Source organism: Diachasmimorpha longicaudata, chromosome 4 (genome assembly GCF_034640455.1).
Source record: "Diachasmimorpha longicaudata isolate KC_UGA_2023 chromosome 4, iyDiaLong2, whole genome shotgun sequence".
Lineage (NCBI taxonomy): Eukaryota > Metazoa > Arthropoda > Insecta > Hymenoptera > Braconidae > Diachasmimorpha > Diachasmimorpha longicaudata.
Window position 1 is genome coordinate 8,347,009 of NC_087228.1, and position 26,630 is coordinate 8,373,638.

The following is a 26,630-nucleotide window of genomic DNA, read 5'->3' on the forward strand; positions in this document are numbered from 1 at the left end:
ATTCTGACTTATTGGCGGATGGTGACGAAAAAATATAGGGGTTTTAGAGGGATAATACAACATTATTTAAATTTACACAGAAATTTATAAATTGTTGCTAGCAGAAAATCTGTTGAGGCATTTTTTTTTTATAAAAAGGATAAGCTGAATGAGATAGGACATCGGACCGACAAATTAGTTCTCATTTTTTCTAATATCGGCTTGGAAAATGTACATAAATTGGTGTAAATAAAATTCATAGACTGGTGCATAACCTCCATTACCTCTCCGAACAATGCACTTCACAGATATCGCGAAAAATAGAAAGTGTTACTGATAAATTCAAAATTTCCCGCCGCCAAGAATTCCCCAAAATGGCGCTCTAGTAGCGCTCCCCCACAGGAATGACCAACGCTAAGGCAGATTACTGCTACAAAAAAGCTCTCCGAATGGAGTCTTCTCCCCCAGACAATCCCATTGGTATTCCACCTAATTCGTGTTGTACAGCACTGCAGCCCTGCATTCCTATGGCCGCTTTCGTCACCAATATATATCCGCCATTTCTTTCCCCCAATACACGATAAAACAAGTACCTATGCGAATGATTAAACCCTCGACCCATATTGTCGATTGTTCTGTTGACGCCATTAGTGTGTAAAAACGATTGTGCGGTGGACGGGGGTGAGCTGAAAATGGAAGAGAATCAAACATCGGAAAGTGTCGCTGTGCTACCGGACATGTCCGAATCGTTAACGAGCGAGACCGAGGAGGCGTCCAGTTTGTCGACTGAACACGAAGCCCATCCTGTTGCTGTTGCTACTAATGTTGCTACAGTACCAAGTGTTCAGGGTGTACCGGTATCATTGCCTGTTGGCTCCATCATTGGAGTGTCCAATTCAAGCAATGGCACCACCTTCAACGTCATCACTTCCGATGGCCTCCAGGTATGTAGCATCATCAGGCTCATGAACTTGAGACGCTCCTGGCGATGAGGCTCCTAGTGATTCTCCGAGCATCACCAGTTGTTGTTACCAATTAGATTATTTCTTGGGAGGATGTTTTAGAAGAAGTCATTTTTCATTATAAAAGGGTTCCCCTCATATACAAATGAATAAATTACTTCACCTTCGCAGCTTCCAACGTCTGGTGAATTCAAGCAAATGCTCTGCGTGGACAACGGCTTCATCTGCGAGCCAAGGCACGACAAAGATGCTGATCCACTGCGTTGGAATGGGGAACTCAAGGCAACTCACATCGTCATTCAGAACAGCCCCGAAGAGACGGAAACCGAGCAAATTCACGTTACCACAGGCAACTCGCAATCGATCTGTAGCTGGTCAGAATCAGCCAACCTGGGAGTCCTCCCAGTGAGGTGCAAGAATACCAATGCCGAACTCCACAAGAGTCGCTTTGGCTCGGGGGGCAGAGGGAGATGCATCAAACTGGGTAATGACTGGTACACACCGAGCGAGTTCGAGGCAGCATGTGGCAGGGCCAGTAGCAAGGACTGGAAGAGGAGCATCAGGTTTGGAGGCAGGAGTCTGCAAACACTCATCGACGAAAATATTCTCAAGCCACATGCCACTTCATGCACATGTGCTGCTTGTTGCGATGACGACAGCGCGGTGAGTTATCATTATTTTGATCTGGTCTATTTATTTTTCCTTTCTTTCCTTCTTTCACTTCTTTCTCATTTATCTGGAAATTCTAAATTTTTTTTTGAGATCCACCACCACTACTTGTATCAATCTCCTAGTTAATTGTATAGAAAATCTCCTGTTTTTTTTTTCGTATAAAATTTTTCATTCATATGCAGACAGGTCCAGTTCGTCTGTTTATCCCATACAAGCGCCGAAGAAGAGCGCGAGAAGCCTCCGACGGTGAGACACCATCCCGAAAAATAAAAAGTGATAATTCCCGAGACGGTAGCAATAACGACGAGAGTGATAACGACGCAGCTGTTGAGACAAAAGACGTATGGCCACAGTACGTTTCAGCAGACGGCCTCGAGGTGCACCACGCAGGTGATGCTGATCAAGTGATATCAACGGTTCACACTGAGAACGGACAGACCGATGATGTCTTCAAGAAGTTGGATGACATGTCCACGAAGATGCTCAAGCTCTCATATGAGTTCAAAAGATCTGTTGAGGAGGCCAGGGAGGTCAATAGACAGCTGAGAAGGGAACAGGCACTTGTGGCTCAGTTAGGGGGAAGGGGAGATGTCATTGAGACTGTCGGACTACAGCCAGCACCCAACTCTCATAATAAAAAGGTAATTATACATTTTTCGAGTTATACATTTTTAACTGCACAGAAATTATTTAACAACAATTTTCAGTGTGCGAATTGTAACCGTGAGGCGTACGCCGAGTGCTCGTTATGCAGGCGTACTCCCTATTGCTCAACATTTTGCCAGAGAAAGGATTGGGGAAGCCACCAAGTGGAATGTGTCCGTGGTGCTGCTGAAACAGTAATGTTAATCGTGGAGAGCAGCAGCGCTGACACTGGGGCACTGGCACGTGGCGGTGACGACCAATAGTTGATGGTTCTCATCGATCATCCATCTGGAGATTCCACTCCACTTCATCTTCAGACTAACGACGATGCATAGATTAATCCTAAGAGAGTAATTAGACAAAAATCATCGATTCAGCTAAAAGAGGCGAACCCTTTGTATATAAATATAATTTCTATGATGGAAGAGAATTTTACGATAAGCCGAAATATAATTCTTTCACGATTACATAGATATAGATGAGTCTAAAAACATTTTTAGCTCATAATTTTTTCATGTTGACTTAAGGTTGAGGTAACTGAAAATACCTTGCGGAACTTTGAAATCTGGTGTTATCACGCGGCCACACGAAAGTGATAGATTAGAAAATAAAAAAACCAAATTGCACATCTGGTATTTCCTTTTGATTTTTCATACTATTTCATCATTTATGAATGTTAGTGCCACCGCAGGTGCGATGTTGATGTCAGTTTTGCATTTATCAAATGACGAATTGTTAAATGATCGATCATAGCTATGAAATAATCGATAATCTCCGTGATTGGTTTTGTTTTTTACATAGGATTTTAATGTCAATTTGGTAAATAGTGAAAATCATTAACTATTAGTGAAAAATATTTATTACAACGTAATGAATCAACTCTCCATAAAAATTGGAATAAAAATAGTTCATTTACTTTAATAATTTCCAAAATGTTTGAGTCTGTACAAGTATGCTTTGTTCTTATTATTCGAAATGCCAAGATATCCGCTGTTAGGCGAGAAGTCAATGTCCATTGGATTATGCATAACAGTCTGAAAGGTAGGAAAGTTCGAGAAGATAGTTAACGAAGGCAGATGCATCATCTTGAAGGCATTCTCCTTGAACTGCGATGCCATAGCCAGGATTTCAGACGTAGGGTTGAATTTCAGGGAGGTTATGGGAGTTACCAAGTTGAGGACTATCTTCAAGGGTTGTGGAAATCTGTTTCCCATTACTGTCTTCACGTCGTAGACATTGACGACTCCCTGTTTACTGCCAGTCGCTAGGAACTGTCCACTGGGGGAAACTGCAAGTGCACCTGCGGCCAGACAACCGTCGTCCACCGCTCGGTGAGTGCATCTCCTGGTGTTCATGTCCCAAATGTAGATTTCTTCACTCGCACCATGAGTTATAAGGGTTTTACTGTCTGGGGTGAAGGCCATCGATGAACATCTTCTGTTCATTTGTATTGTTGTTATTAATTCCTTGGTAAGACCATTGAGCAGATGAATTTCTCCATTTTTTCCAGCTATTGCTATTATTTTTCCATCCGGTGAAACTTCAAAATTCTGGAATAAAGAAATTTTTTAATTTTATTCTTCCCAACAATGATTTATAAATTTGCGAAAATACCTTTGCATTCGTCACATTATGTGGCAACTGTGCCTTATACGTCTTCCCACTCATCAGATCGTAGATCTGGCAGTAGTTCCTGTACCGAGATCCCAAGATAATCTCAGTACCATCCTTCAAAAACCTGGCGCTATTCACAGGGAATTTATCGAACTTAATACTCTGCAGCTTCTTGTTTTCCTTCCCATCAATTTGAAATAAAGAGACGATCCCAGAGAGACCAGTGGCAAATGCCACAGTCGACGTAGGATGGAATCTCAAGTTCGTGATTAAGGGGCCCTCATTCTGTGTCTCATTATTAATAGTCCTCAGGGCTTTGATCTCAATCAGTCCTTTCGCCAAATTTTTCGTCTTCACTGGGGCCAAATGACTGCTGTGTTTCAGTATTTCGTGGTCGGAGTCCGAGTCCTCTTCCTGCTGAGTTTTTATCTCCGCCCATTTCGGGGTGCCAACTAGTTTTGTGAATTTATTCTGGAGATATTCTTTCAGATATGTCTCTGTGCGATACTTTACATGTAGTCTGGGATTCGTCGCATCTTCCAATCTGAAATTATTGATAGAAATGATTCTATTCATTGCTTTGGCTCATCAAATTGATTTTATCACTGAATATCGATCATCAAGTTTCCTCATGGATTACGTCTAATTTTTTGTCATTAAAAAAATGTATATAATTACCTGTAGCTTTTGTCGTCAGGATCAACCCATGCAGCCTCAGATTCCTCCTCGTCCTTCACAGATTCAGCTCCAGAACCCTCACCATTCTCAACTTCACCGTCAGATTCATCTCCAGATGATTCTGATTCTCCTCCAGACCTCCTCGATTCCTCCCCAGGTGGCTCATCCGTCTCTTCTTTCTCTGCGTCTTCAGCTCCATCAGACTCACCGCTTTCCTCAACACAAGCCCACTCCTTCTCATCCTCACCGAGCAATTTCTCGATGACATCCTGGCCATCTCCAAAGACTACCCTCTCTAACCTATAAAAATCCACAATGAGGTATCCCTCACACTCCACCACTCCATTACAAAAATATTCACATACCTGGCCTCCTCCTCTGCGTCATACAGCACCTTCTGCTTCTTCACTGGTGGCCCTGACATGATAAAACCCCTCAAAAACTTCACAAGTCTCTCTAAATCATGAGCCGCAAATCAACAAAACCTCACGTGTTGTTCTCCATTTCACGGGAACCTGCTTTTAAATATGGAAAATAAAATCTAGAAACCAAACTGACCAAAAGGTTCCTAGGGATATTTTCTCCAAAAAGTCTCAGTGCGGGAGCCCTGTCGATCATGTCGCCGCATCCTTTCATTGAGGTTATGAATAGTTGAAATAGCGGGAAACGCATTCTCCCACCTCCGGGTTCGAGACTTGTGCTGTACAATTCAACAATATTCACCTCAATCCTTATAATTGAATGATCCGAGTCTCTCCCAGGCCCTGGAATAATCCACCGAATCGCGAATTACAATCGATCAAATTAACACGTTCCTCCATTTTTCCACCACAACAGCCTAATAAATCGGACAGCCAGGAGTGGGATACGTCTATCGAGTCGCATTCGCCTGAACTCTAACCGATAAAATTTCAGTTGTTGGATCAGTGATAGAACGAACTACCGTAGCTTTTTGATTTTGGATTATGATCGAGAGGAGTTGGAGTGATGACGCGATCCGTTGTCCGAGAGCCTGATCAGGATAATCAGTCAGACGTACCCGTGCAGGGGTGCTTCGTTCCAGGGGATACGAGCAAGCTAGCTAAAAATATGGATTCTGGTATCAATGGCATCACCACGAGGTATGGGAGAGCTGTTAAAATAGTTCATTCAGCGGAGGATGTAACGGCTAAGGTAAGTTTATTTGGTTTGTCGGGGATGTGGGGGTGTGTGTGGATTCATTTGTTTGGGCGGTTGGAAAAAAGTGAAAACGTTAGGGGGAGTTGTTTTTGTTGGGCGAGGGGGTTTATTTTTATGGTGATTGGATTGTTGGAGACCATTTTGGAGGGAGAGCGAGATGTTTTTTTGGCTGGGGAGAGGAAGAACTCATGGGGAAAAGTATGATTTTGGGAACGAAAGTGAATTGTCTGATTTGATCAGAGGTATTTTGCACTTGGAAGTTCCTATTGGTTGGTGATTCGAAGAACAGTCGTACAGTTGTTCGTGGTGATTTCAGGGGTTTTTTTGTGATGGGAATAAGAAATTTAGAGGGTGTAAATACCCATTTTGGACTTAGAGGGGTATTCCTTAAATTTTTAAAACAATTTTCTACGATTTTTTTAACATATGACGTGACAAGACTGTGAATGTTGTTCCGTCAAGCAAAAAAATGATCTAATTCAGCCGTCAATATCTCGTAATCGAACGATACAATTAGCATCAGTCAAATCTCCGGCGAAATTGTAGAGAAATGCTTTCAAAACAAAAAGAAAAATTCTTGATTTCACTCTACCGATTTCTAGCTATTGGCCATTGAAAACGTTCAGTTGAACCCTTCGGGCTTCTAAATTAGTCAGAAGTTCCTCATGATTTTCCACCCAAGTGGAACCATATATTCTCATTAGCTAAATTTTGAAACGAATTACAATGTTTTGCAGTCAATAAAAACGCCCAAGACACCTCCAGTGACAGTTCCACCAGCTCCAGCACTAGTTGATGCCGGGCGATCGGAAAGTAGCACAATTCCAGAAACTCCCAAAACGCAAAAATTAAAACCTGAAGGACCGGAGAAAAAAGCTAATGTAGTTAAACAACAGTCTCCCCCCGATACTCCAGAGTCCGAGGTGCCAGATTCTAGAGAGTTTATGCTGGACGATATGAATGGGGACTCCAGAGATGATGACAAACCTTCGAATGATAGCCGATGGGGTGTAGGGGAATTAGCGTGGGCACACGTCAGTAATTATCCGTATTGGCCGTGCATTGTCACGGTGGATCTCACGGATGATACTCATTTGAAACGAAAACGTAAGTTTAAAAAAAAAATTTTCAATATTTTGAAATAATTATTTCGCGGTTGATAGTTTTTCGGGAGTCGAGACTAAAAAATCGCATGACATTTTTTATATTTTTTAAGTTACCTTTTATAAGTTTCAACAATATTAATATTGACTTTCCTATTTATTTTTCTCTGAAAATGATTTTCAAAAGAAAATCCTTTATATCTGCCTGCAGCCTTTGGCCAAAGAATAATAAAGATGGTCCACGTCACCTATTTCGGTGACAACGGTCGTCACAACTGGGTGAATGAGAACTCTCTGATGAAATTTGAGGGTCTCAAACAGTTTAATGATCTCGCAATGGAGCTTCTGAAAGGCAGAAAAAAATGCACAAAATTTTATGCTGGTTTCGTTGTTAAAACCGTGATAAAACAAAAATGGGACACAGCTGTATCGGAAGCTGAAGTTCTCCTCCCAATGGAAATTACCGATAGATTACGAGCGATAGCACCAAAGCGAAAGCGTGGACGTCCACGATTATCTCATGAGTCAGCAGCAAAGCGTCCTCGACTGGACGAATTTTTAATCCGAAAGAGCATAGACGAAGACTTGGAGACGATAAAATCACGAACGAAATCCTTCGACGATACGAATCTGACGACAGAAACTCCACCAACACCTCCATCAAGCATTAAAGACTCTAGTGACGAGTCATCAACAGTGAGAAAATACAAAAGACGACGGAGAACGAAAGCAGAGACCAACGAGGACTTTGAGAACTACTATAATGTGCACAAAGACGACAAGGGCTATGTGCCTGATGGAAGCCAGGAAGAGATCAGACAGTACTTGCAGACAATATGGGACGGGATGAGTGTCTACTTCCGTAGTAAATACAAGGCCGGTTCTAACGATCTCCATACGAAGGAGAAATCGTCAAGTCCTAACGGGGAGACGACTCACGAGGAGTCCACCCCCAGAACTCGTAAGTCCAAAGGGTCCAAGGATCAATCCAAAGAGCAGAGCAAAGAGAAGATGGACATCATCCTGGACCCCGTGAAACGTCCAAAACTCATGAATCTCTTCAAGGGAGTTAAGGCTGAACGAGTCTGCCAGATTTGCGAGAAGACAGGGAATTTGACACGTTGCAAGGGTCCTTGCTACTCCTACTTCCACTTGAAATGCGTCAAGCCTGGGGAATCCGAGTCCGAGGGTGAAGGTGAGGAGGACACGGTTGACAGTGCATCGACTGGCAGTGGAGAGCCTCAGAAAAAATCCAAGGATGACAGTCTCGAAGAGGAGAATTTCAAGTGCATTGACTGCCTCTCTGGTGTTGCTCCAGCTTGTTTTATTTGTAATGAGAGAGAAGACGAGAGGATCAGATGTACAGTGGCCACTTGTGGCAGGCACTATCACTCCAAGTGTCTCACAATGTGGCCACAGTCACATTGGCATGGGGGACGACTGACTTGTCCCTATCACATGTGCCATACGTGTATATCAGATAATCCTCAAAATCATCACACGCGAATTACCAATGACAAACTGGCGAGGTGCGTCAGGTGTCCTTCTGCTTATCATGCTAGTGTTCAGTGTCTACCTGCTGGCTCTCAGATACTTACCAGTACGCAGGTTATTTGTCCTAAACATTATGTTGCCCCTCATCCTCCGTTGAATGCGGCTTGGTGTTTTCTCTGCACGAGGGGGGGTTCACTCATCTGTTGTGATACTTGTCCCACATCGTTTCATCCGGAATGTCTTGGGATTGACGCTCCTGATGGAGCTTTTATCTGTGAAGACTGCGAAACTGGTGAGTTTAGACTGAACATAATTTTTTTCTTAGTCTGAAGCAATCTCCCCTTGATCACTATCTAACACCCTCGCTCTTCTTTTCTACCACAGGTAGGCTTCCGCTCTACGGAGAAGTAGTGTGGGTGAAGTTAGGAAACTACAGATGGTGGCCATCTCGCATATGCTATCCCCAAGAGATTCCTTCAAATCTCACAGCAGTCTCCCATAGTCCTGGTGAATTCTGCGTGATGTTTCTGGGTACGAAGAATTACTATTGGGTGCATCGAGGTCGTGTCTTCCTGTATCAAGAAGGCGATACCTGCGCCAGAAACAGTATGGGACGAAAAACAGTGGATGACGCCTACAAACAGGCTGTAGTAGAGGCCAACGAGTTGCATCAGCAAGTGAAGAACGAGAGAGTAGCTGCCAAAGAGGACGAATCGAAAAATCTGAGGCCTCCTCCTTACGTTAAGATACGTGTAAACAAACCTGTTGGAAATGTAAAACCAATGGAGATGGAGGTTGATGTTGCCTGTGAGTGTGATGGCAAGTGGGAGCATCCCTGCTCCCCAGACAGTGACTGTCTCAACCGAATTCTCTCGATCGAGTGCAATCCAACAATCTGCCCAGCAGGTGCCAAATGCAATAATCAGTCCTTCGTGAGAAGGAAATATCCTCTGATGGAGCCATTCCACACCGCTGGTCGGGGATGGGGTTTGAAAACCCTAGAGGCCATAAAATCAGGGCAATTTGTCATTGAATACGTCGGAGAAGTGATCGACGAGGCTGAGTACAAAAGGAGGCTACACAGAAAGAAAGAATTGAGAAATGAGAATTACTATTTCCTGACCATTGACAACTACAGGACAATCGATGCGGAGCCCAAGGGGAATCTCAGCAGATTCATGAATCACTCGTGTCAACCCAACTGCGAGACACAGAAGTGGACTGTCAATGGTGACACAAGGATTGGTCTGTTTGCTCTGAAGGATATAGAAAAGGGGGAGGAACTCACGTTCAATTATAATTTAGCTACTGAGGGAGAGACGAAGAAACCTTGTCTCTGTGGTGCCTCCAACTGTTCTGGATACATTGGACTCAAAGCTCAGAAGCCTCAGTCGAGTCCAGTGGAGCAAGTCGCCCAGGAGTTTAAGGCTGAACCTGAAAAAGTGAAGAAGCAGAGGAGATCGAAGAAGATATATAAATGTTGGAAGTGCGGGCATGTCATTTCTGGCGATAACTTTGTCGAGTGTGGAATGAAGTCATGCCACAAGAGGTATCATGCCAAGTGTTTGAAGAAAAACTACGTGCGGAGATTGAGGTGTCCCTGGCATCATTGCGCAGACTGCCAGAAGAGGACTTCTGTTCGGTGTTTGTCATGCAGCACTGCTTATTGTCAAAATCATTTGGAAGGTAAGATGATTGAAAAGAAGGATAAGAATGGGTATCTTTGTAAGAGGCATAAGAATTCTATGGGGGAGAATGAAAGAGAGAGTCTAGGAGATGCGACAGGGGAGAGCGAAAATCCTGATGATAATTCGGAGGTCAACTCTAGAGAGACAGAAGCTACTGGAGGGAGTCTGAGAAGTCATGCAATTACGACGCATCTCATGAGTCAAGAAAGTGAACGATCTCGTCGGAAAGAGGCTAAGAAAGAGGACGTGAAAGAGGAGAAAGCGGATGTAGAAGAAGAAAAAGAGAATGTAAAAGAGGAGAAAGAGGATGTGAAGGTGGAAAAAGAGGAGAAAACGACGGAGAAGAGGCCTCAGAAACCCGAAGATCCCCTCGTTGCAGAACATAAAAATCTTAAGGCTGATGAAACAATTCCTGCAGACAAATCTGCAGAAATGACTAAAGATAAACCTGTAGAAAATCGTAAATCTAAATCAGAAAGTGATGTTAGTAATTCCCAAGTGATTGAGGTTGAAGAGGGTGGTGGCAATAATGACAAAGTTGAGATTAAGGATGAAGTTCAAGAGATTGAGATGAAGAAGCAAGAGACACATGATGTTGTGGAGGTGGACGATGATATTTTATCGATAACTGAGACGAAGGTTGACTCTGATGAGGACTTTGACACAGCCTCATTATTGGCCGATTCTGATGGCTCAATTAATGGGGAAGACGTCTTTCCACCGAGAGTTTCCATTATTGAGGTAAACAATCATACGTAAATAATAAAATTGAGAATTAGCCAGAGTATTTTTGGCTTTTATTTTATATATAGGTACTTAATTGTTACGGACCAATGATTTTTGTACAGATCGACTTGAGTGATGAAGACGATCGAGACGAGGAAATCGATATAAAACCAGAGGACGAAGATATCGATGGAATGGACGTAAAGGAAGAGGACATTGTACCAGCCTCAGTGAAAAGAAGGAGAACACTGAGAAATCACCAGATGCATCGAATAGTCGGTCGAGCGGTGCGATCCTGAATATACTGCCCTGATAATTAATAAGGTCTCGATAAAAAAATTTGTCAGTCGAAATCATGATGTAATGTTGATCATCAATACTTGATATTTAGATTTATTCGTATCTTTGCCTGAATTTTTGCCCAAAATGGAAAATTATTTTCGTTGATTCAAGATTTCGACGTCGTTTCGATGTACATATCTCTTATTTATACATTATGATTGAATATGTTGTCAATTATTTTAAGATTTATGCATAATTTAGTTATTTTTCATATAATGAAACTGTGAATCCTAGGGTCTAGGGGACAAATCTGTCTCGAGGCGATTAATAAGACACCTTTTTTATACCAATTAGTATTATTGTAGCGGTTTTAGTGAGTTAATGTAGTAGGGAAAACGAACTCGATTTTCAATACACAATTTTGGAGAATAAAAGAATTTTATCTTGAAATTATAATTTGTGAATATATATTTTTTAAAAACCTCCTATAGTTGTTCAATGAAAAAATATATATTTTTTTGAGTGCGTGGTTTATTGTATAATATTATGTACACGGGTATACTTAAAAATCTAATTAATAGTACATAAGCTACATTAATAAATAATTAAGAAATTAATGCATGAATCACGAGAATTCTGCGGTCATAGAATTACAATAAAATTTTTCGAAAAATTGGGTAATACAGTTTGTACGAGAATAGAGCATTTTAATACTAATAAACAAAAAATGAACAGACACAATCAACTTCATTAGTATGTAGCATTAGGGATTGTGGTAAATTTGAGTACTCCACAGTTTACATAAATATATATAATATATATTACAGCCGTCTTACAGATCTCAAAGTTCTTTGAATTCTTATGTTCATTTTCGGAAGTCACGAGGGATTTTTCAGGTTGATATTAACTTTATAATGGGACTGACGATTTTTTACAACTTCTATTCGTCCAACGAAATTTTTACTTCGTTCATTTAATATTATTCTCAATTATTAATTTGGTGGACTACATTGTTTAGAGAGGAGAAATGAAGAATTATCAACTTTTTCTCTTCAAATAAACAAATATCCATAAATATCGCTTGAACAACCTTGCTGAATGAATCCAGAGAGAGATAATATCATTAGTTTTGTTATTCTTCAAGCACTGAAGTGTCACTTTAAAATGGTCATTAAAATAAATATTTACATTGAGACGAATACAAAAAAATTTCTTGTGATGTCATAATACTTATTTTTATGAAAAAATATTTCTTCTATCCATTCAATTTTTTTTAATTTTACAATCAAAACCTCATTAAAAATGCGTAAAAAGTTCTAATGAATTTTTCCCGTTTGTACCGGGAAATTTGATGAAATTGCATTGTTTCAAGCAACTTTGACTATTGAGATATTTTTTATAGGGATCCTTCGTCATAAATATCCAGTTCTTTGAACAACCGAACGAGAAAACCTAGAAACTTGAGTCGATGAATTTTTATTGAGAATATTTTAACGAATGATTAAATAAAAATCTTAAAGTCTGTTGATTTTTCCAACACAACTTTTTTATTAAATATTTTACTACTAAAAAGTTCAACAGAATTTTCTATTGAAATTAAATTTTCGTACGTGAAATACTCTAACGGAACTTTAAACAAACTCCATCATTAGACGAATGATCCTCAAAAAAAATCACCCCTCAGCAGTTATCTCTTCCATAATTCTGATACAACCTCGGGTTTTCCGGGCTACCAGGACTCCTATCCGTGGACATAGTCAGTTCCGAGTTGGAAGGAGAGATGGTCTCTTCCCCTATGCAATTCCCGAATTTCTTCCTCAATACTGGAGCCACAAAGTTCTGTCCAGTGGACATATCTCTCTTAGGAGGTTGAACCTTGGGTTTGGAAGCTGGCAGAGTGACGCCAGTGACGAGTCCCAGGATACTCGCAGCGAGGCCACTCAGCTGGAGAGCAGCCAGTGGAGAGAGTCCCCTCCTGACCAACCCCAGCGCCAGCAAAGTTGTCTGGGCAAGTATGGGAGCAGCTCCTGCAGCTCCAGCGGCAGCACTGGCCAGTTGTCCGCCTCCCACACTGGGTCCATAGGCAAAGCACAAATTGTGTCGATCCACCACGTGCTTTACCAGCATGTAAACAAGTCCAAAAGGTGTAATAAGGGGACAACTGACACTGTAGACTGTCGTCATTGAGAACACAAGAAGTACCCAGGCGTAGTGAGCCCCCAGAGGAAATTCCCAGAGGACTGCCTTCCTGACGTGAACCCTTTCAGCTCGACTCCTAGCGATGCACAATCTAAAAAAGTACATTTTATCCTGAAATTATTTGATTCTGGACAACTTGTGGAAATAAATAAATTATGACATTATAGACTAGAACAAAAACATCATTTGCTGAAGAATTCTCTAGGGCTTCACCAATCCAATAGAATAGGTTTTATAGAGTTGGAAATAACATTTAAAAATGGGAAAGATTGCCTCGAAAGTCCTCAATAAGAGATTATGTGTTAGGTTTTTTCATTCAGTATCTTTAATAAAGTCTAACTGACCTGAAAGTGTACAAAGCTAGTTCGGAGAAACGAACAAGCTCCAAGGCGCATCCCAGTAGTGAAGCTGTGATGACATAATTGACGAAGAATGCCCCCTGATCAGCTAGGAAGACACATTCCCATCGATTGGTTTGATTCCACAAACCAGCCTTGAAATCAACAATTGCCTCGGCACTCGTCAGCCCAAGACTGGGTAAAATCAACACCATCAGGAGTAGGAGCATGAGAGTCTTCCTGAGGACAGCCCTGTTCAATCCACTCCTTGTCCAGTGTCTGACCATAGTCTCGCACCGCCCAACGAGGGCTGGCATGAGGGCAGCAATGCTGACTAGCAAAACAGTGGGAAGGAAGGAGGACAAAACTGGACTGAGACTCATGAGCTTTGGGAAGATTGGAATTTTGTTGAGAATTGAGACAATGTAGACAGGCGTTGTTAGGAAGAACAAGGTTATCCCCAAGGCGAGATTGATGAGAACTGCGTTGAGATACCAGCAGGGTCTGGGGATGCAGAGATTCTCCCAGAAGATGTCGGACGGGGCAGGGGCGTAATCTACAATCCACTTGATTGTAGAGGCTGAACGTAGGGATCTGCGCATTGTCCTCGCAGCTCCTGGGGTCCCCAGGGTTACAAAAGCCACCCCGAGGGGCTGAGAGAGGGCCACTTTACGCTCTTCTTCGACTAGAGCTGTCAAACGAATTTCTTCGGTTGTGTAGAACTCTAGAGCATCGACGGTTTTGCAGCAGCAACCGATTACCTAAAGTAGAGAAAGCTCAAAGAACTGTTGTTCTAGTAAATTCCCTCACACCTGCAAAAATTAATAAAAAAATATCTCACCTGGCCACACGGATAGGGATAGAGCTTCAGAGGTTCCTTCTTCTTGTTGTAACTCTCGCAGTAGAGTCTCGCCTGCTCCGCACAGTCTCTTTCGGCATTCAAAGCCAACAGCCGGCGAATGTCATGCGCCAATGTGACATTCTCCACAGTCAGGGTTGGGAATGCCTCCTGGAAGTACCGTGCAAGGCCCTCCACGTTGCACTGGTGCTTGGGTATTCCGCTGATGAGGAGAGTTCTAGCTGCCAATTCCCCCGAGGGACGAGCATTTCGCACCTGTTTTATGAAGCGTCGCATCACGTAACTGCCGATAGGAAGGTACGCCAGGACGATTATCGTATGAATCCAGATCCAGGAGGACGTGGGCTCGAGATTCGAGAGAGTCGTGTGACTGAACGTCTCGTTGGAATCGCGCATTGTGCCTGAGTAGTTTATTGGCAATGCCACGCATAGAGAAACGACTGTCATCATGGCTGTGAGAATTATCATGTGACGCTGGAAGGAGATGTACAGGAGGCCATCGGGTCCTGCACGACGGCATAGCTCCTTGTCACTGCGAGTCCATGATTTTAATGTTTAATTGAAGGACTGATAATTTAATCCCGGGTTTGATATATATTTCTAAAACATTATATTATTTTTAGTACTCACGTGACTCTAAATGCCGTGACAATCCACGAAAAGAACCCCCTGTCAATCTGTGATAATTGTGTATTAATGGACGCCTCTACCGCCGTCACATCAGCCTCAATGCCATCATTATCTCCATAAAACAATTCCATCCATCTGTTATCACTTTTATGGAGAAGGGCGAGTCTCCCATAATTCCATGCTTTCTTTCTGAGTAATCCAAAGAGTATGACTAAACTCTGAGAAGAAAATTTCTGCTCATCAACAAATTCGCATATAAAAAATTCCTGAATATTGAGTTCCAGTAAACATTATGAGAACTAAAGAGTTTTCTACATAAATATTATTGCGCTACTCCAAGTTGAAAAATCACTTGAAAGAATAGAAAAACCGTAACTCTTCGGTCATAAACGTTCTCCCCAGCGAATGGCAAGAAACTTCTTCAAACAATAAAAAAAAGTACATCAAAACTACAATAGATTTCCAACCGCATTCCTCATAAAAAGCCTTAGGTTTTTCTATCAAAATATTCCACAAGTAATTACTCAAACCATTAGCTTCAAATTGACTTGTAATTCACGGCCTTGTCGACTGATTTCCATCAATTACTGAAAACCCTGGCAATTTTCGCCAGTTTATAAAAAAATCATGAAGGACATTGTCGTACCAAAAAACCTATCAAATTCAGTAGCAGATTCGCTGGAATGCCAGCATAAACGTCAGGTATGATAGTCACATTGTGCCTGGGTACAGTGATGCATGTAGCTGATGAAGGTGGCTCGTAATAACTACCGCTACAACAATAAATAATTCGTGAATAAATGAAAAAACACATCACCAACGGATTTCACTGCGAATCATGATTGCCCCACAGTAGTGAAAGTTATTTTGATATTTCCAAAGCGGTAATGACGAGTAATGATCAATTAACAATATCACAATTACTCACTTGTGAAAATCCTCGAAAGGCATTTTGCAATAATTAACTGGTTAATTTATACAACGTCACTGCACAATGACAACATTTCTATGTAAAAATTGGCGTCAACTTGACATATTGTTCAAGAGCCTTGTTCTCTACGTCTTTATTGTTTGCTTTTTTCAACACAACTCACACCAGTACTTCTCCAAATATTTGATCTAACCTAATTTGACATTTTCGAGTCACTGCGCGTGCGCAGAAGGGAAAGTGACAGCGAGGAAGGGCACAGTTTAAATAAAGGGCATCGTAGGAAAAAGGGACACGTGTACAATGAACTTAAATAATAATAATAACAATAATAATAATACTTAAAAAAATAAATAAGTAAAATGATAATCTTTAAATAACATAAAGTTTTTTAGAAAAATTCATTGTTTGTAAAAGGAATAATAAAAACTGTTGTAAACAGGACATGACATGAATTACCCATCAATTATTTTTGTTGCAAAACCAGACTATTCTATCAAATTTGTTTGCTAGAGATCTTCTGCCTCGAAACGTGAAGGTTGGAGATTGAATGAGTCATGACAAAATACGAAATCTATTGGCTTTTCCAATCACATATCTGTCCATAAATTTTTCCGAATTGAATAACTCACAGATAAACGAATATACGCCGTTTGTATTTCATCATCACAAATCTCTATATCATACGATTACAATGTAAAGAAATATAAAATCGATGTATTCAATGATAAATTACAAAGATCATGACGCCCAACATTGATGAAAAAATATCTCTGACTGTATTCAATTGATAACGATTCAATTATTCTGATTAGCAAACTCTTGACTTGCAAGAGAGTAAAAATACGAATCCTCATCTTCGATGAGTACATTTGGCTCTTCAAACTCCAATACCCGACCTTGGCCCATCACCAATACCCTGCAACAGTGGCAAATAAATACTTTTTGAAAAACATTTCTGAAATTCTGATTTCTCTCTTCTTTTCTTAATTTAAAATTTTTTGCAATTTGAATTTAGATCGTGAATGCTCAGCTCGTTACAGCAGTTCGTCATTCTTTACAGGTAAAGGTCATTGTCAACTTGAATTCATTAACGCCGACAATGAACTTTACTCGCTGAGATATTCCTTTTCTACGAACCAGTGTTGTCATTTCGTATTGATCGTACACTTGTCTTATTATTAATTTCTCTAGTCGGAGTGAATTCAAGACGAATAAGGAGATATAAATTGTTATTGATTTTGGTTTATATTGTTTCGAAATTCCACATCAGTCATTAGCCAATCCCATTAGTGTCGTTGGAGGTGTATAGTAGCCCGAGGGGTTTTGCTACTAATTTTTTTAGTACTTCAGTATTAGTTTAGATAAAAATTATTAGACGAATATTATTCTTCAAATCTTCAATTCCCCTTCCCCATTTCTTCTCTGCTTATAATGTTTATTTTCCTCGTTAGAACAGTCATTAAACAAGTTGTCCGGAAGGTCCAACAATTATTTCGGCCTCAATTAGTATTTGAATAATTTAATACCTCCAAAAGGGACTTGAAGGAATCCTATTTTTATTCCGTTATTTTTAGTTAGTAACCGTCCAGATATGGAATGCCTCCGAATGAACGAAATGATCACAAATAATATGTGTGAATCCGTAATCAACGGAAAGGACAAAATTTAAAAAAACGAACTCACCTATCACAGTGCATAATGGTCCTAATCCTATGCGCAATGGTAATAACCGTGGCGCTCCTGAAGGAAGATTTAATGGTATTCTGAATAGCCTTATCAGTCTCCTGATCAACATTGGCAGTGGCCTCATCAATGCACAGAATCCTCGCATTATGTAGAATAGCCCTGACAAGGCAGAAAAGTTGTTTCTGTCCAGTGCTCAGATTGGCCCCAGCTTCATCAATACTAGCACCAAGTCCCCCGAGCCTCTGCACCAAAGAGCTCAGCTTGCACTTCTCCAAGGCCTGAAAAATCTGCATATCCGTATACTGCTCCAGAGGATCCACATTCTCCCTAACAGTTCCCGAGAATAAAAATGGATTCTGGGGTATGATGCAGAGCCTTGCCCTCAGTGCATTCAGCTGTAGGCTCTTCACATTAACATTATCAATGAGTATTTCCCCAGAATCAATCTCCACGAGTCTGAAGAGAGAATTAAAAATAGAGCTCTTGCCAGCTCCAGTCCTCCCCACGACGCCAATTTTCTCAGCTGGTCTCGTCCGGAAGGAGACCCTGTTCAGTGATGGCAACAGATAGTCCCTGTACCTCAGCACAACATTTCTAAACTCAACGACACTCTGACTGGGCCAGGCATAAGGTGGATTATCCCCAGTGAGATCCTCAGTGGGTACATCCTCGAAATACTGTTTGATCCTCTCCACAGAGATCATCTCCCTCTCGGTCTCCGTGAAGACGTTGACAACTCCCGACAGCAGTCCAGTGACCCCGAGAGCATAAGTGATGGCAAGACCGATGAGTCCTGGATCGGCGACGTCGAACTGATGCTGAATGACCGCGAGAACGCAAACGCCAGCTAGCAGAGCAACACCAATGAACTGAAGCCTGAGGGCGAGCCACTGAGCTGCAGCCACCGATGCAAACATCGCCTTCTGGCTAGCCTCAAGGAACAGCTCGTTATCATGCTTGAACCTGGGAACGACCCTGTACGCTCGTATTATGCTCAACCCCTGGAGTGTCTCGTTGAAGTGAGTGTAGAGAGGCGACAATGAAGTGCTTGAGAGCCTCTTCAACTGTCTCGATGTCAGTCTGTAGTGATGCTGAAGCCAGTGATACACCGGCACCAGTGGAGCGAGAACTAAAAATATCCAGGGAAGTCCATAGGCCGTGATGATGATGGTCCCCAGCAAGGCGAATACCTGAGCTAGAAGAATGTTCGAGATGAAGGGTAAAGAGTCGTCGACGGTATAGGTGTCCGAGGAGAATCGATTCAAGATCCTTCCGATGGACTGAGAATCGATGAACACCTTCTTCGCTCTGAGAACAATGTCCAAAAGGTGTTCATGCATGACTATGGCAGCATGAACGCCCCCATAGGCGAACATGAAGGCTCTGATGAGTGTGAAGAAGGTGTTGATAGCAGCAAGGATGGCATAAACAGCCAAGTAGCTTCCAGGTGTGTCGTCATTTAGAACTGCCTCGAGTCTGATCGTCAAAGGAAGGATCGTAGAGTTATTAACGGTTGTGTTGATATGGGTTACCCAGAAGGAGAGCCACAGATCGCTGACGTTCTTGGAAGACTGCATTAAAAGCATTGCCAGGAAGATGCAGATCGCCAGGAACCTCCCAACAGCACCTAGATACGTTCCATAAACCCCAAGACGAACGGTTCCCCTCTCCATCGCTTCCTCATCGAGCATGGGATCCCTGTCAACGTCATTTGGATTGATAGAGTTATCGTTCAACGGTTCCTTCGACGTTTTGATGTCTCTGCTGTAATCCGTAGAGCTCGACGATAGCAGATAATCCTCAAGGTCCGGCAGGATCTCAGTTGGCAGCCCCTGCTTAACGATCCTCCCCTTGGACATTTCCAAAACGTAATCAGCGTGGATCAAGAACTGCGTCTGGTGTGTGCAGATGACCCTCGTCTTCTCCTTCAAGGCCCCAAGAATAACATTCTGAAATATGTGTTTAGCAACTTTGGTGTCCAGAGTAGCCAAAATGTCGTCGAGAAGATAGATATTTTTGTCAGCATAGACCGCCCTCGCCAGAGCTATCCTCGTCTTCTGTCCTCCACTCAAAGTCACCCCGGCCTCACCAACAGCTGCTAAATCCTTGTTCGGTAATGACACCAGATCGTCATCGAGAGCACAAGCTTTGATGACATTTCTGTATTTATTATAATCATACGCCTTTCCGAAGAGAATATTCTCGCGGATGGTTCCACGCTGGAGCCAGGGCGTCTGCCTGACGTAGGCAAAGCCCTTGTCAAGATTACTGACAGCAATAATCCCATTTAGTTTGGTGATCTCCGCGAGAATACCGTCCAGAAACAGGGACTTCCCCCCGCCGACTTTTCCCATAATTCCGATCAGCTGTCCCCTTTTCGCTTGAAAGGTCAACCCTCTGAGGCTGAACACATTATCCCTCTCAAAGGAGACTGACTTCTTCGCCGGTGTCGATTCGGAAGTCGACGTCGACGGGAGTGGGAGGATTTCATCGATATTCTCAAATGGATTCTTCTCTCGGATGTCCTCCTCCTTCACATCATTTGCTGTGAGCGTGGCATTTTTCAACATTATGTCATATCCGATGGGCGGATCAGAGTAGTAAGTCGATATGTTCAGGTCAGTAAGGTCTAGCAACCTTTGGATCCTCTTCACTGACACCCAGGCCTCTGTCAACCCATTTAGAACCCAGGGGAAGGCGTTGAGAGGCCCTATCAGCATGTTGAGAAGAGCCATACTCGTGAAAACAGTTTTGGCATCCAGGGAATTCCCCGCAAGGACATACGTCCCGAACGTTAGGATCGATATCAATACCGGAGTAGTTGCCCAGAAGTAGACGCAAAGGGCGTCAAGGTACTTCCGTCCACGGAGGTACTTGATCTCCTCCTCCCTGAGCGTAATTATTTCCCGGTAGAAATACTCCTCCCACACATGAAGTTTAATCGTCGTCATTCCCCGGAGAATCTCCCCCATGAGGCGCACCCTCTTGTCCTTGAACCCCATCATCTTAGTGCTCAAAATACCGATCTTGTTGGCAATGAACTTATTGATAGGAATGAGAATGACAGCGAATGCCAAACCCGCTAGGAAAGACAGCCCAATCTGATTGTAAAGAAGATAAAGAGTCACCACCAACTGCAGGGGAATACTCCAGAAGGTGTGAAAGCTGGGACAGCTATTGACTATCCTATCACTATCGGTGCTCATGAAGTTGACGATTTCTCCGAATGTAAATTCCTGATTCAATTTGACATTGGAGGAGTGAAGGGTCTTCCTGTAGACGAGAGTGACAACGGTGCTTCGTATTTTCAGTCCCACGACGCTCATCCAGAAGTTGAAATGGGCGATGGCGAAGGCGCCGATGAGTGTCGCGATGAACATCAAGGATGCGTACAGATATCCGTAGGACAATGGTTTGTCCTTGTCTTCGATGAAACCGACAAGTTTGTTCAGGAGAATGGGCCCGACGAATCCGGAGCAGTCAGCGATGAACTTGAGGATTCCAACTGCATAGAATTGCCACCCGAAACACTTGTGAAGGAGTCGGAGGAGGGAAATGTTGTTGCTGGGAGGAGGTCCCTGATTTTCATCAGGATCTACATAAACGTTTGACCTGGTGGGCTTCCTGATAAACCGGTCGATCTCGGTGTTGATTGAGGCGGTGCTCACGTGCTCCGGGAGGTCGTAGAGGTCGTCAGTGCGCTGCAGGGATCCTCTGACCCCTTTCTCCATCATGGGGGTCACCCAGTGGAAGAGGAGGTTCGACAGAAAGGGGTTGCCCTCCATGGCGGTCCCGAGATAGTTCGGGTCTTGGTCCTCGAGGAAGTGGATGTAGGAGTGGCCTGGAGAGTTTAGGAGGGCTGTATTCTCACCGATCTCTGTGTACCTTGAACCCCTCTGATGAGGATTATTGCTGGCTGTTGGGAGCAGGGTTAGGGCGTAGAGAAACATCAGGCTGACGACGGCTATGCTGAATCCCAAGGAGAGGTCTGGTAGGACATCGTTGGATGGGGAGTGTTTGATGTGAGTACTCAGGATAAGAGTGGAAATACCGATCAACATGAAGATGAGGGCTCTGATGACAACGGGGCCCCGTAGACTGAACCTTGTGCCTCGGCGGAGACTCAGGACGAAGCAAAGGTGCACCACCCATGCTAGACCCTCAGTTCCGGCGACTAGGTAATCGATGGGCTTCGCTGAGGTCTCCTCGTTGGAGATATCCGGGGATTTCAGAGGAAGATCTGCGCCTTGGACGTCATAGTCACTAATGAGGAAGGGAGGGGAGGTGAGATTCCTTGGCGAAGGGATTGTCGAGTTGGAGAGGATTATGTAGGCCCGGATTATTGGGAGAGTTGCCAGGCAGGCGGTGATTAGGAGACGGAGGGTTAGGGCGTAGTGTGAAAAGCGTTCGTAGGGAGCCAAGGTGGTTCTCCTCCCACAGTAGTAGGCTGAGGTAATGGCGAGCAGACCCAACGTTGGAATCTGTGGGTTTGTACAGACGACAGGTGTTGACTAATGATTATCAGGAAAATTAATTAACAATGTTATTTGATTCTCTATTATCCTACACTAGATGAAAAAATGTAGATAAAAATATGCTGCACCTGAAGATAGAGCTGCTGGAAGCACAGCCCAAGATTATTAGTGCCAGGATTCACAGGCCTTATGCTTCCTCGTATCCCACACAATTCTGTCCAGTTCCATGTCCATTGCTGTTGCTCCAGAAGCTCAATATCGCTCATTCTGATTCACCTCTTAAACCCAACATCGACTGCCCATAAATAGGCAATAATCCTCTGCCCATTAACGTACAAAAAAAATCAAAATTTCCGACTTGCAGTCAATAATTACATTTCTCGTAGGTCACAGCCAACACATCATTTTTCATTGATTCCGTCAATTATCTAAACAACCACTACTTATGACTATTCTAAAACAAACGGTAACTGCTGTGTAATTTTTGGGTCGGCCGTCATCAACCCGAAAGTGAGGTTAGGTGCATTGTTGTGTGACTCAGGTTGTTGTGATTATCGCTGTCGTGCTCCATTCGTCAATTGGATTTATAAATGAGTAATAATAACAACGGTAGCTCCGATAAGAACAAGGCAGATATGACCAACCTCCCTGAAATAACAAATAATCCCCCCAATGATGAAACGAGGCAAAATTTTTTAGAAGTGAATAATTCCCCTGACCTAACCAATAACGCTGAGCAAGAGATATTGGACACGGTTGCAAATTCCTCAGCGATATTCAAAAGTCAACAGAAAGACGAACCCGAATTGCTGTTTCACGAAAAACGCAAAATAGCAGAGGATTTGCTTAAAAAAAATCACCACCAGTTTCTTTCTCGTTTTGGCAAGAGTTTGAAGCCCCATTTGTTGGATTATTTCACCGAAAAATCCGGTGATTATGAGACTACTTATCACGTTAGCAAATTAAGAAGATTTTTAAATGTCGAGATGAGGAGAATTGACAGGAAGAACAGGAGGTATGAAGCCTGGAAGGAGATGATCCAGAAGGGGGAGTATTTCAGTGAAACAGCCATGATGAAGCGAAACCCACTGTTGTACGAACATTTAGTCGGAAGATTTCTCACTGAGGAGCAGAAGAAGGCTCGCGATAACGTGGACACAACGAATATCACATTTGTAAATTTATTATTGGAGGGAATAGAGAGGGAGGGAGTTAGGGACCTGAAAAAGGCCCAGGAGGAGGCCGAGGAGGAGGTGTTGGAGGAGAACGATTCTGATTCTGATGATGGGAAAGGTGATCTCGGGGGTGGAAAGAAGGGGGATAACAATTGGGGGGAGATTGATAAGGAGAATGGGGATGTCTACGAGGGGATGACGAAGGAGCGGAGGAATTTGGAGAATCATCGAGCTGATGAGATTGATTATGAGGAGCAGCAGGTGCTCAGGCAGGAGTTTATCAGCCAAATGTACGAGAGCTTCCTCGAGGGGAGGGATACTGATTTTGATTATAGGTATGTCAGTAGGTACGCTGAGAGAAAAAATAATTTTTGCCAAACATTCATCATCAACTGGATAAATTTATTATTTTCAGCGCTGTTGATGATAACGAGGCGTATGATAACGTCGAGTTGAGGGAGCAGGACGAGGAGGAGAAATATTTCGATGCAGAGTCACCAGAAGTGACGATCGGATCGTCGCAGACACCGCTGGAGGGGTGCGATGATTCCGAAGATGAGTTGGATAAATATATGAGGAGTCTAAAGGTCAATTAATATTAATAATATAGATTCGATAGTATTTGACAATTTGGACTGAAAGAGCGTTGTTATTTGATCTAGGAACAGGAGAGTGAAGAGGCTACTTGAGAACAATGTTTAAAAAATATTGTAAAATTGAGCATTGAAAAATTGAATATAATATTTTTGTTAACACGTTTGTTTTCATTTTCCCTATACATATGAGAATGGTGGGTATAATTATAAATTGCATATTTTTCTAATTTTTCTCGGCCTTTATTGCTAATACCGTAAAAGGAAGATAAAACCGCGATCGCTTTCCTCTGCTACGATTCCCCGAATGCAGTACTCGGCCTAATTACCAAATTGATAATTATAATTGAATAAAAAAATTCTGATGCGATGCTCCTGTGCAATGTTTTGACTCTTATGTATTTCGACACTCACGCGATTTAAAGCAGAAAAACAAGATTAAATGAAAATCATTCAGACGCGACTATCAAGAATCCTAATGTGGCTCACATTGGCGAGTTTATGAACAAGATTATTGCTGCTCTATGAGCACAGACTATCCTACATAAATCTCCACCAATTCCGTAGTTTTCTCATTTCCGCACTAAAAAATAAACCGCATTTTGAAGTCGGAATTGAATGAGAGAAGAGTAGGCATCATGGCACGAGTGAAAAATACATCGCCGGAGCCGGGAAAGTGTCGACAATTTATTGCAACATTAATAAGTATACATTATATTTTATGTTATAGAACAAAATAAACTTTACAATGTACTTTATATGCTTTAGGTCAGTAGAGAATTTTTTTTGTGAAACAATAATCACTTTGTATATGTTATTAAATATTCCAAATAGTTAAAGGCAGGGCCATTACCTTCGCTCTAGTAAATTAATAAATGAATAATTCTCTAACAGCGAGAGATGAACATAAATTACTAACGCAAACAATTAAGAAAGTAGGTGAGGCAAACCTTTCTCCTATTTTTGAATTCCAGTTAATTTATCGTCCCTTACATTTGGGGTGACACTAGGCTGGGTCTCCCCAGTGATTCCCGACCTCCAAATCGGCAAAACCCCGGTGAGTTCATCTCCAATGACAGGCGAACAGATCTCCTGGTTGGCTGCCGTAATCTGCTTGGGAGCTGCGCTCATGTTACCATTCTGCGATGGAATTGCCGAACGCCTGGGGCGAAAGCGCACCTCCTTCGTCATGATGATTCCTTTTTTTATTTCCTGGATTTTGACAGCTTTCGCGACAGATTACATCAGCCTCCTGATAGCCCGCATATTCGTCGGTATCGGGGGCTCCATGTGTCTCCTCGTGGTACCGATTTACGTGGCGGAGATCTCCGGGGACAGTGTCAGAGGACAACTGGGAAGTATCCTGAGGTTCGCCTTCAATGTTGGACTTGTTTTGGGGTATATCCTTGGTGCTGTCCTTTCGTATAAAGTATCTGCTTTATCTGCGCTGACGATGCCCGTTGTCTCGGCCGTTGGACTTATATTCATTCCGGAAACGCCGGTTTATCTTGTTAGGAAACGGAGGATTACTGAAGCCACCAGGTAATGTTCTTTCTGAGTGTGGTAAATGATGAAGGGAAAAAGTTGATAGAGCTAGAATGCTGTCCAGTTCGTTTGAATAGTCTATCGGGGTCCTATTAAATTTTTAATTACTCTTTGAGTAATTGGGCTGGAGTATACCAATAAAGATAAATTCTCCTGCTAGTGCTCTGATGTGGTTGAAGAGCAATGACAGAGCCTCAGTCGATGTTCACCTAGAACAGCTGCAGTTACAAGCCCTGCAGCATCCGTCGACCGACAAATCGGTTGGATTCAGAGATCTCTTCAGAGATCGAGCAACATTTCGAGGATTTGTAATCGCCCTGGGATTGCTCAATGCCCCTGCCACGTGTGGATTATTTGTTGTAGTGAGTGTACAATAAATACCACGAGATTCTTTAGGATGAAGCGAATAATTTTTTATTTTTCCAGCTGACCTACACAGCCACAATTTTCCAACTCGCCGGCAGTTCCCTCTCCCCCAACGCTGCAACAATAATCATAGGAGCGATCCAAGTCTTCGGATCATGGCTGACAACCCTCGCCATGGACCGAGCCGGACGTAGAACCCTCATCCTAGTGTCATCAGCAGGAATGGTCATCTGTCACTGCATCCTCGGCTCCTTCTTCCTTCTCCAGCGCCTCCACTACGATCTTTCCTCTTTCAGCTGGATTCCAATAATCACATTGTCCATATTTGTTATTGTTTATGGACTTGGTGTAGGTCCTGTGCCCTATATCATCGCCACGGAAATTTTCAGCCCCGACGTGTCTGGATTCGCCAATTGCATCTGCCAAACGGTCATGTGGCTCGTTGCCTTTCCCTTCATGAAATTTTTTCCCCTGGTCATCGATACTCTGGGGATTTACAGTGGCTTCTTCATCTTCGCGGCATTCTGCAGCTGCACTGTTATCTTCACTCACTTTCTCGTGCCTGAGACCAGGGGGAAGAATATCCAAACGATTTTGGAGGGGCTCAATGCACGTTGGAGAAGCTGAAGTAAAAATTCCTATGAATTTTTATTGTCGTTTTATTTGTCTTTCTGACTGTGTGGAATTTTCATTGAGAACGTCTTGAAATAGAAGATTATTTTTTGTCATTGAAGTGTGGCGCCTATAATTAATCTGTAATTACACATATCGTAGATTCACTCATCCCGCAAATATGTCAGTTACATAAATT

The 26,630-nt window shown here is 42.6% G+C and overlaps 7 protein-coding genes across 13 annotated transcripts; 4 read left to right on the plus strand and 3 right to left on the minus strand.

Moving 5' to 3' along the window:
• Positions 1–402: 402 nt before the first annotated feature.
• On the plus strand, positions 403–2,893 carry LOC135161640 (deformed epidermal autoregulatory factor 1). Of its 2 annotated transcripts, none has more exons than XM_064119388.1 (4): positions 403–923; positions 1,137–1,604; positions 1,796–2,254; positions 2,321–2,893. In XM_064119388.1, the coding sequence occupies exons 1-4, from the start codon at positions 672–674 to the stop codon at positions 2,519–2,521; spliced, it is 1,380 nt and encodes a 459-aa protein (XP_063975458.1). In that variant the 5' UTR covers positions 403–671; the 3' UTR covers positions 2,522–2,893. The 2 variants fall into 2 exon arrangements, with proteins under 2 accessions (XP_063975458.1, XP_063975456.1); XM_064119386.1 differs by having other exon boundaries at positions 404–923; positions 1,113–1,604.
• A 206-nt stretch (positions 2,894–3,099) lies between these two features.
• Wcd (wicked) lies at positions 3,100–5,170 on the minus strand. The gene is made up of 4 exons (XM_064119381.1): positions 4,916–5,170; positions 4,551–4,850; positions 3,873–4,416; positions 3,100–3,808 (listed from the first exon to the last, which is right to left on the minus strand). The coding sequence occupies exons 1-4, from the start codon at positions 4,972–4,974 to the stop codon at positions 3,176–3,178; spliced, it is 1,536 nt and encodes a 511-aa protein (XP_063975451.1). The 5' UTR covers positions 4,975–5,170; the 3' UTR covers positions 3,100–3,175.
• Positions 5,171–5,254: 84 nt separating this feature from the next.
• Positions 5,255–11,478, plus strand: LOC135161620 (histone-lysine N-methyltransferase NSD2). Of its 3 annotated transcripts, none has more exons than XM_064119339.1 (5): positions 5,255–5,723; positions 6,467–6,836; positions 7,020–8,618; positions 8,711–10,755; positions 10,863–11,478. In XM_064119339.1, the coding sequence occupies exons 1-5, from the start codon at positions 5,538–5,540 to the stop codon at positions 11,037–11,039; spliced, it is 4,377 nt and encodes a 1,458-aa protein (XP_063975409.1). In that variant the 5' UTR covers positions 5,255–5,537; the 3' UTR covers positions 11,040–11,478. The 3 variants fall into 3 exon arrangements, with proteins under 3 accessions (XP_063975409.1, XP_063975410.1, XP_063975411.1); XM_064119340.1 differs by having other exon boundaries at positions 5,257–5,723; positions 7,044–8,618; XM_064119341.1 differs by lacking the exon at positions 5,255–5,723 and adding an exon at positions 5,892–5,971.
• A 60-nt stretch (positions 11,479–11,538) lies between these two features.
• On the minus strand, positions 11,539–16,466 carry LOC135161629 (CSC1-like protein 2). Of its 2 annotated transcripts, XM_064119357.1 has the most exons (6): positions 15,977–16,466; positions 15,695–15,821; positions 15,049–15,266; positions 14,401–14,950; positions 13,566–14,320; positions 11,539–13,312 (listed from the first exon to the last, which is right to left on the minus strand). In XM_064119357.1, exons 1-6 carry the CDS (start codon positions 15,997–15,999, stop codon positions 12,703–12,705), a joined length of 2,283 nt encoding a protein of 760 aa, XP_063975427.1. In that variant the 5' UTR covers positions 16,000–16,466; the 3' UTR covers positions 11,539–12,702. The 2 variants fall into 2 exon arrangements, with proteins under 2 accessions (XP_063975427.1, XP_063975428.1); XM_064119358.1 differs by lacking the exon at positions 15,695–15,821.
• A 145-nt stretch (positions 16,467–16,611) lies between these two features.
• On the minus strand, positions 16,612–22,421 carry LOC135161619 (ATP-binding cassette sub-family C member 10). 2 transcript variants are annotated; one of them, XM_064119336.1, is made up of 3 exons: positions 22,269–22,421; positions 17,663–22,146; positions 16,612–16,895 (listed from the first exon to the last, which is right to left on the minus strand). In XM_064119336.1, exons 1-3 carry the CDS (start codon positions 22,404–22,406, stop codon positions 16,775–16,777), a joined length of 4,743 nt encoding a protein of 1,580 aa, XP_063975406.1. In that variant the 5' UTR covers positions 22,407–22,421; the 3' UTR covers positions 16,612–16,774. The 2 variants fall into 2 exon arrangements, with proteins under 2 accessions (XP_063975406.1, XP_063975408.1); XM_064119338.1 differs by having other exon boundaries at positions 16,612–16,917.
• A 301-nt stretch (positions 22,422–22,722) lies between these two features.
• Positions 22,723–24,068, plus strand: LOC135161647 (coiled-coil domain-containing protein 97). 2 transcript variants are annotated; one of them, XM_064119406.1, is made up of 3 exons: positions 22,723–23,650; positions 23,731–23,902; positions 23,978–24,068. In XM_064119406.1, exons 1-3 carry the CDS (start codon positions 22,731–22,733, stop codon positions 24,002–24,004), a joined length of 1,119 nt encoding a protein of 372 aa, XP_063975476.1. In that variant the 5' UTR covers positions 22,723–22,730; the 3' UTR covers positions 24,005–24,068. The 2 variants fall into 2 exon arrangements, with proteins under 2 accessions (XP_063975476.1, XP_063975477.1); XM_064119407.1 differs by having other exon boundaries at positions 23,984–24,068.
• Positions 24,069–24,467: 399 nt separating this feature from the next.
• On the plus strand, positions 24,468–26,552 carry LOC135161846 (facilitated trehalose transporter Tret1-like). The gene is made up of 4 exons (XM_064119774.1): positions 24,468–24,613; positions 24,883–25,450; positions 25,614–25,815; positions 25,880–26,552. Exons 1-4 carry the CDS (start codon positions 24,547–24,549, stop codon positions 26,444–26,446), a joined length of 1,404 nt encoding a protein of 467 aa, XP_063975844.1. The 5' UTR covers positions 24,468–24,546; the 3' UTR covers positions 26,447–26,552.
• The last annotated feature ends 78 nt before the right edge of the window (positions 26,553–26,630 follow it).